Below are 8,865 nucleotides of genomic sequence, written 5' to 3'. Positions count from 1 at the left end.
ATTTATTATATATTGTTTATAACAACTTATAATCATAATCTTACTTTATAGTTCCTATATAATATTCTTTCATATATTTTCATCAGAATATTTTGTTATGCATACAGTTTATTTGGGAAGCAAACCACAGGGACTTGACGCATGTAGCACTTACAGCATTACGGTCACCAAAGCACCCTTGTGTCTAATCTACAATTTAATGTATTTACTGAACTAAAGCGAACTGAACTATACTAAAGCCATTAGTACAATTTGTAACCAAACTTCTTTACCACAAAATCATGTTTTTGCAGGACAACTTTTAAAACTTTAGATAGAACACTTTAGTCATTATTTACTCACTTCACATCATTTCAAACCAGCTTGTTAATTTTCTTTTGAACAAAGAAGTAAAATATACAAAATGATTTATCAATAAATAAAAATAAATGCCAAAAAAATCTGCCCCACAGAACAAATAACAGGAGAAATGAGGGAAGTAATAAAAAAAGGTGTTTCAGGTGTGAGTAAAATAGACAACTTAACTTAGAAACACTTAAACTTTAGTACTTTATTATTGTAAGTACCTACTGAACCAACAACACAATAACTCTCTTGGTATCACAACTTCAAAATCTCTCGATTAATTTTTCAAATAAAAATATTAACCGTTTCCTGTCTTGCACATAAGGAGAGTCTGGTTGAATGTGTCCTGTGCCATTTGTCCTAAGAGCCATGGCAGTTAAAGTCTCTCTGTCCCTTTCAAGAGCCGCTCTATCGCGCTCCAGTCTTGCTCTATCTTGTTCCAACGATGCTCTCTCTCTTTCAATTGCAGCTCGGTCCTTTGCCAACTGCAATCTGTCTCTCTCCAACGCTGCTTTCTCCCTTTCTGCAATGGTTCTCTCTTTCTCTAGAAGGATTCGCTCCCGGTCCAGATCTGCTTGTTCCTTCTCTAGAAGCAGTTTCTCTCTCTTAACCTTTGCTTTCTCGATCTGAAGCTCATCCTGACGCTCTGGAGGACTGTTTTCGGACGGTACTGTTTGCTTACGTTCTGCAGGTTCTGACAACGTTCCTCCGTCTTCCACGATTTCTTGAGTATTGACCTCGATTACTGAATGCGTCAGTAATTCAAGAATATCGCTCTCCATTTCGACCTGGTACATCTTCTTGCTGGGCTGGGCCTCGCATTCAGATTCATGTGCAATGTCGGTCAGTAAGGTTGGTTTAGGAGGGTCGATCTCATTAGGATCTCCATCTACGGCAATTTCCATTAGCCTGTACCATCGCCAGGAGTCAGGTTTAACGGTTTCGACGTCCTTCGCAAGAGCTTTCAAAACCTGGACAAGGAGAGTGAATTGAAAACTACATCAGGACTTTGCATGTACACATAACACACGCTGTTTCTGTGTATCTCATGTTAATCTTGAGCATCTTTATCCTTTATTTATAAGAGTCTTTCGTTCTATCAGATTTATAAAAGATAGATCAGCTAAACCAATTCTTTCCGAATAAACCTGACCCCCTTGAGGTGTACAGCGGGGGCGGGGCGAGTCATGATGAGCAAGCAACACACACAAAACATCATCCCACTATCTCTTAACAACTTATGATTCACTTATTGTTCGTGTCGTTTACATTATATGCACTTACGCGCTGATTGACAATAAAACACAAATATTTGATGCAGTTTTACATACCGCCTGCGACTCATGACCCGGTTGGGACCGGACAATTTCAACGAAATCCAGCGTTAAAAACACACGCACACACAACCCCGCTGCTAACACAGATAAACAAACTATATCCATGTTTCCAGGCTGAGTTCATTGGGAAGCTGAACAAGCTTAATTTTCGCTCACAAACAAAACCGCACATCTCTGGTGATGTTGATTTCGTGTCAGCTCTTGGTTGGTGTGTGCGTGCACTATTCTGGTTAAAGTGTCCATATAAGGACTTTCACTGTACTTCCTGCACTGAAATTGCTCACAAAAGAAATAAAGCAAGATTGTTACGTATGAATCTTTTGTGATCCAAAAAAAAACCCTTTCAGATGAAGTGCATTCGGCACAAAAATACTCCGTCATACGTAGGGTAGGCTTGTCGCGATAGTCTGTGAAACGGTGATTACTGGTGCTTCAGCCTCTCACTGGTTAGATCACTTGCCCACCGCGACACCGTCTTTCATCGTCGTTTTGATATTTTCGTGTAATTAAATCATTGAGTTTTGTTAGAGAGAGCAAACACTAACATCTGAATGTGTCTGCTGCCTGAATTTAGCGGAGCTGAACGTGCGTCACATCACAGAGCAGCAGGTTTCAGATTTAATTTATTCATGTCAGAGTGTGCGAGGCGAGCTGACTGACCAGACGATTGGCAGAAGCCGCGTGCTTACTCGTTTTAGTTACAATATACATATATGATGTTTAATATAAGCGAGATCATTTTGTTGTTGTGTTTTTCATCAAGAAAAATAATAAACCCATCATTCAAGCAGCGCTTTATGGAGAAGTAGCCGGTTGCTCTGCTTGGGACTGGCGGGTTCTGTGAGAATTACCTGCGCACATTGACTCAAGCACTTATAATTAAACCAGCTGTTGCACTCGCAATGCACGTAAATTCATACGCGATTTAACGCAGCGTACGCTAGTGATTTTCGAAGCACTGCTTCATGAGGCTTCGAAACATTTACGAATCTTTTGTTTCGAATCAGTGGTTCGGAGCTTGTTTCAAACTGGTCCAAGTCACGTGACTTTAGCAAACGAGGCTTCATTACGTCATAACTGTTTCGAAACGTTTCGAAAATCCGATGGTTCACCACTAGGGGGAGTTGATCACATGACCAGTGTCTAATATGTTTAGGTGAACTCGGGTCAGTTTTATTATGAAAGTTCATAAAACATTTATCCTTCCGACTAATAACACTGCCATTTTGTCTACTTTTGTTTATAGACAGATTTAATGACAAAAATGTGCATAATTAAAAGGGTAGTTAGTTTTAATGATTTGTTTGCCCTAAATAAAACTAAAAACACATAATAGACTTTTAACTATGTCTTAATTAAGTTAAATAATTTTTTGTACATATTTTAATACAAATCTTACTATTATTTTATGTGTAAAATGTTTGGACATATCTGCTTTTACACTGAATCAATTTTCGAAGCAATTGGTTCAATTGATACCGGGATCACCGGGTTTGTGACGCGCTGATTAACTGGTGGGAAAATTCTGTCACTGCGGCAACCCTAACGTCCAACTGCTTTTTTGAGTTTTTGCCTAGGTTTAGTATGAGGAATCCAACTTTTAAACAGTGTAATAAGTCAGAATGCATGAAATAGTTTTAGACCCCCTCCCCTTTAAGTTTATACTGGAGCTGGATTCAATTTTAAAGGGGAAATTTCACAAGACTTTTTTAAAATAAATCGTTGGTGTCCCCAGAGTACGTATGTGAAGTTCTATCCCAAACTACCATATAGATCATTTATTATAACATGTTAAAATTGAATTGCAAATGAGCTGATCTCTGCAATAAATGTCAGTGTCGTAGTTGGATAGTGCAGATTAAGGGGCGGTATTATCCCCTTCTGACATCACAAGGGGAGCCAAATTTCAATTACCTATTTTTTCACATGCTTGCAGAGAATGGTTTAAGTTACTTGGGTTTTCTTTTTCATATTTTCTAAGTTGATAGAAGCACTGGGGACCCAATTATTAAAAACAGCTACTGACCATGTGCAATGAAACAATGAGATCATAATACATAAGTAAAACACACAGACCGCATTCACTCATCTTACCGTGTACTTGCATTTCAAATTTTCCCATTTCTTCTTTGCCCTTTGAGCAGTAATACCTCCATCCACTTCCGATTTGGTTTCTTGTATGAACATCCTATGACAAAAATCAAATGTTCTCTCTTTTGCAACCCTTTTATACATGTAATAACGCATTTTGTTGTACAGAAAACGACAGTAAAAGCACATAATGCAGATACAAAAATTGTAAATGAATCAGCACGTACTCCCAGCCATTTCTGCACGTGTTTCTCCAGCCTGAGAATAAATAACCATGAGCCATGCGCCATCTGATCAGCGTCTCTGTGTCCTTGAGAGACCCTAAAACACACAACGCTAATGAAAACAAACAGTGCAACGTAGATTTACAGTGGGGTTCACGTCTGTAAGCCACGCGCTGATCTTAAACGTCAACCTGTTTTGCTGGTAATAAATCCTCAATTAGATGTATCACGTTTATAGAACGCATCTAAATTATTAAATCTAAAGTCAATAGAGAACAGAGAGTAACAGTAAGTTTTGCACGCGTGCAGATGCAGTGTCGGTTTAACAGTTACGCTTACAGTGTTGAGTCGGTTGCGCCATTGTCATGATGAAACAAGTGCAAAATCTTCAAGATCGATGTTATGGGATATAACGTAAAATGAACAATTTTACGTTTTCTTGAACTTCCACGAATATTTGTTTCTCTGCAGCGGTGACACTTCCTCGCAAGCTCCCGTCTGGCAAGTGGCTAAAACTTGGTAGCGCCCTCTAGCGGACAGGAGAACACGTGGAACATTTCACTTTCATCTCTTTGGTTTCACTTTCTGACTTTATTTCTAATTTTATATACTACTACTGTTATAAAGTGAACATATTAGTAAATATATATTTCATTTTCTCTTCCACATCTGAAACGTGTTGTATGTTAACAAAATAAACACATCTCATGTGTTTTGACATTTATTGTACAGCACAAATGGTACTTAAAGACATTGGTAAAGTACAGATGTTATATTACAGTTTTTTCAGAGGTATATATACAGTGTCAAACACATTAACATTTACAAATGTAAAAATATTTTAGCTTAAGACGTGGTAACATTTGCCATTTTTGCTCCCAGCAAATGAATTCCATTCTAAGCAATTAGATTTGTGCATGTTTGACAAACACTATCACTCGTGGCGCTTGAAATACAACTCAATATACATCTCTAGACCACAAAAACATAAACTTCTTATGCAATATCTGCATTTCCCATAGTATTTCCTTTCTCTTCTCAAATCTTTGCTTCAAATCTTTTCAACCACTTTTTCAAGTAACAATATTAATTTTTCTCTGCTTTTATCATGAGGACAATCCAATCCATTACATCCAGCACCGCTTTTCAAATGATTGTTAAATTCTGGTGACTTTTTGTCTCTTTCAAGAGCCAGTCGGTCCCTGTGTAAAATTTGTCTGTCTTTTTCAAGACGGACTCTGTCTTGTTCCAAAGATGCCTTGTCTCTGTCGACTGCAGCTTTGTCCTTCTCGAGCTGAGCTCGGTCTCTCTGAAGCGCTGCCCTTTCTCGATCCGCAAGGGCCCTTTCCCGCTCTAAAAGAGCTTTTTCTCTGTCCAGGCCTCCGAGTTCCTTCTCAAGAAGTTCTCTTTCTCTTTGAAATTTTGTTCTCATCATTTCTAGATCCGTGCCAGTTTGTTTTCCTTTTGGTTTTTCTTGCTTAACCGAATGTGGTCTGGTGACATTTAACACAGGTTCTTCTTCCTCCAAGAATTCCAATATTTCCCCCCCAATTTTGATTTGCCGTAACCTCTTACTGGGTATAGGTGTGTCATTATTGACAACAACGGATGTGGTTACCGTCTGGCTCATCTTTTCTTCGAAATCTTCTGCCAGTGCATCATCCATAAGATTGAACCATTTCCAGCAAGTGGGATTCTTCTCCACGCCACTGGGAGGATATTTTGCATCCTAATAAAAAGTGTAAAAACATGAAACTTGCATATGATCTGTGTTGCTCAAATGCAACTGTAATATTGAATTAAACCAAACATAAGCATCAACCTTATATTTTGCTTTAAGGTTTTCCCACTTTTTGGCAACCTGGTCAGTTGTCATCCTATCATCCAGTCCCATTTCTCTGAGAATCGCACTAAAAAATAAATATAATATTAATTTTCAATACTATATAAGCTGTGAAAGATCAATTCACATTCTTTTGGTAACAAAAACGCACCTCCACGCTGTTTTAGATGAATTTTTCCTCCCGTCAAACAGCGCTGCGTTGCTTGATCGCAGCTGTATCAGTTTTTTGATGTCCTCGTCGCACACTGCATACACAAACAGCCAGTTAGTTATCCTTATAATCACGTTCATAATTCATTTAACGCAAAACAAACGGACTTACTTTTATAGATGAGTTTAGAACTGACCGATGCTGAATCCATGATTTATATCACTTCGTAAATTAGATTTCTAGGGCCCTTAATAGTGCACGTTTGCAGTGAGCTTCTGTTCCCATTTCCACCCTGTTAAAATGGCGGCGTCCGAACACCGCCTACAAAGGCTGGCTACTGAGTGCCCTTGTTTGAGAGCGTCAGTGTGTGCGAGCAAATAAAAAATAAATCTCCAAATGGTTACAATATTAAAACGGGGAATTTAAAGCAAAAACACAACTATGAAACATTTAAAATTAACATATTTAAAAAAAATATATATATTATTATTAAACAAACTCTTCAATATTTAGTGGGCGGGGCGAAGCGAACAAGATTTTAGTCTTAAATTGTACTACGATATATCGACTTTTCTTCAGTGTATATTTTCAATTCAGTGGTATTAAAGTTTTTTTTTAATTATTATTTTATTATTCTCCACTCATGTTGTGAATTGTATGCGGCATTGTCAAATGATACTCGTTACTTTTCTCATCACAAATGACGATGAGCCAATCAGAGTCAATTGTGGTTGTTGAATAAGAATTGAAAGGATATTGGGCAGGTTTTTTGTTTGTATGTCAGACACAAATATTTAAAAAAAATAGCAGAATTTATTAATTTAAACGTTCATACTTTTTAGAGTAGCCTACAAATGTTTCCAACTGGGTAAAATTATGCAATGATTGCTTTGCTTGCAGTATTGTTTTATGTTTGAATAGCTCGAATATAGGCTTGAATATGTGTCCCTTAAGCTCAAAAATTTTGTTTATAACCAAAAACGTAAATTTTTAAATATTGTTGTATGTATTGTAAGCTAACATTCTCAACAAACAAAGCTCATTATTTAAAATAAATAACTAAAAGACAGACATCAGGGTCTTCAAAAAGTTAAAAGTCCTTCAACAGGTTAAGTAATGTGAAGTCTTTTCAGTTTTACTCTTTTTAAAGATTTGCAGTAAATCCAAAATTCTTTTTAAAAAACAGAAAACAATGGTTTCATTATCATATATTTACATTTATGATTGTAAAATTTTCCCATTATAAACAAATTGAATAGAAATTGAATTTGTTTATCTCTCATTAGTGTACCAAAAATAATATTTTTAGAGAATTGAGATATGGGAACAATTGTATCTTTAAACCACTCATACATACCAGTCCAAAAAACACTATGTCAACAAATATAAAACAAATGTACTGTTGTTTCAATCTCAGTATCACAGAAAGTACAATTATTATGATCAATAAATCTATATCGCAGCAATTCTAAGGAAGGATAAATTTAAAGATTTTAAAGTGTACTTCCTTGGCTTTAGGAGGTAAGGGAAAAGAAAGATACATAGTCCTTAGCTTGTTTACAGAGATCTTGGAAAATATTACCAAGAATTTCTCTTGGGTTAAAAAATATACATATTCATTTTTTTTTATATCTTACTCCTAATAAAATCAATTTATTTTTAATGAGGGTAGATGAGGGATCACAGATAAATTGGGCAATTAATTTCTGACCAACATAACAAAACACTTAGGAATACTGTTCAAACCCATATCATGCTTCTTGCCCTCACATTGAAAATTATATTTTTCCTCAAAAGGTCCTGTGACTCATGAACAGGCCTTCTTCAGGTGAACAACAGATCATATATTTCTTTCCCACCATTCTTTAATAAAGAGTGACTTATTTTTAAATAAAATATACCTATTGTTCCAAATCGGAGGGGAAAAATTGTGTTTCAACTTCCAGTACAACAAAACTTGTTTATGAAATTCTGACAGTTTCAGGAGGAGTTTTTGTATAGAAAAATCACATAACAGAAATTCAATACCATCTTCATATTCCTAGAGACATGAAAACAAAAACTGTTGCCTATAGCATTTTAGTGTGAGACCAGAATTCAATGAGGAATGATAAACCTTGACCCAAAATACAGATCAATTAGGAATCGTAATAATATTGACAATTTGATTTGATAAAATACTCTTGAAATATCTCACTCAAGCTCGGTCTTGTTTTCCAAAAACTTATTTAAACGTAATAAAAAATGTGGTTCTTCCTTCTGAATTAGATTTATTGTTTTCTTGTTTAAAAACATCTTTTTTTAGATTTATCTAAACAAAATATGAAAAAAGATGAGTGAAAAGATGAGTGTAAATGATATAAACAACTATTTTCTTTCCAAACCCAAAGCACTTGACCTTTACAGGCCTCTGACAAACTATTAATAATAGAGGATGTTTCTTTCCTAATGAAGAAACAGTCAACAATTCCTGTCAACATACAACTCATCAATTAATTGCTAACAAATAACTGATGTGCCATGTTAAGATCTGGCAAGCAACTATTGCTAAAAAGGCTAAATGTATTTAAAAGCTGGTCTTTAAAATAATAAAACCACCCAACTGAAGTATAGCGCAACACACCTGCGTGTAATAAATTCACAACAGCACTAAATGCATTTTTCATGATTTCTCACAAATTTGTTATATGGCAGGGTGTCCTTTTGTTGTCACTATTGTCTGGTTTGGATCAAGGGGGCTAATCTCTGTAAATATGTCCTTAAAAGTACCGATGCTGTTTTTCTCCTAAATTATTAAGCTCCTTCAGCGGCTTTAAACCATTGAGAGAAGATTAGCGAGGTTATTCTGTGACGGTGTGTATTTGTGTGTGTGCA

The 8,865-nt window shown here is 36.1% G+C and overlaps 2 protein-coding genes across 2 annotated transcripts; both read right to left on the bottom strand.

Annotated features, from left to right (window-relative positions):
- Window positions 1-535: 535 nt before the first annotated feature.
- On the bottom strand, window positions 536-4,529 carry LOC129433944 (uncharacterized). The gene is made up of 4 exons (XM_055192688.2): window positions 4,337-4,529; window positions 4,001-4,094; window positions 3,777-3,870; window positions 536-1,316 (listed from the first exon to the last, which is right to left on the bottom strand). Exons 1-4 carry the CDS (start codon window positions 4,362-4,364, stop codon window positions 609-611), a joined length of 924 nt encoding a protein of 307 aa, XP_055048663.2. The 5' UTR covers window positions 4,365-4,529; the 3' UTR covers window positions 536-608.
- Window positions 4,530-4,702: 173 nt separating this feature from the next.
- On the bottom strand, window positions 4,703-6,362 carry LOC129433945 (uncharacterized). Its single transcript, XM_055192689.2, has 4 exons — window positions 6,163-6,362; window positions 5,992-6,085; window positions 5,820-5,907; window positions 4,703-5,726 (listed from the first exon to the last, which is right to left on the bottom strand). Exons 1-4 carry the CDS (start codon window positions 6,200-6,202, stop codon window positions 5,049-5,051), a joined length of 900 nt encoding a protein of 299 aa, XP_055048664.1. The 5' UTR covers window positions 6,203-6,362; the 3' UTR covers window positions 4,703-5,048.
- Between the last annotated feature and the right edge of the window lie 2,503 nt (window positions 6,363-8,865).

The sequence above is a fragment of the Misgurnus anguillicaudatus genome, chromosome 6 (assembly GCF_027580225.2).
Source record: "Misgurnus anguillicaudatus chromosome 6, ASM2758022v2, whole genome shotgun sequence".
Classification (NCBI taxonomy): domain Eukaryota; kingdom Metazoa; phylum Chordata; class Actinopteri; order Cypriniformes; family Cobitidae; genus Misgurnus; species Misgurnus anguillicaudatus.
This window is presented reverse-complemented; position numbering and strand designations above follow the sequence as displayed.

Excerpts from the sequence above, each read along its gene's own strand:
- LOC129433944 (XM_055192688.2), bottom strand. The coding sequence starts at position 4,364 with ATGACAATGGCGCAACCGACTCAACACT. Across the intron at positions 3,871-4,000 it reads ACGTGCAGAAATGGCTGGGA|GATGTTCATACAAGAAACCA; the intron begins GTACGTGCTGAT and ends TTTTTGTCATAG. Across the intron at positions 1,317-3,776 it reads ATTTGAAATGCAAGTACACG|GTTTTGAAAGCTCTTGCGAA; the intron begins GTAAGATGAGTG and ends CTCCTTGTCCAG.
- LOC129433945 (XM_055192689.2), bottom strand. The coding sequence starts at position 6,202 with ATGGATTCAGCATCGGTCAGTTCTAAACTCATCTATAAAA. Across the intron at positions 6,086-6,162 it reads TTCTAAACTCATCTATAAAA|TGTGCGACGAGGACATCAAA; the intron begins GTAAGTCCGTTT and ends TTGTGTATGCAG. Across the intron at positions 5,908-5,991 it reads TCATCTAAAACAGCGTGGAG|TGCGATTCTCAGAGAAATGG; the intron begins GTGCGTTTTTGT and ends TTTATTTTTTAG.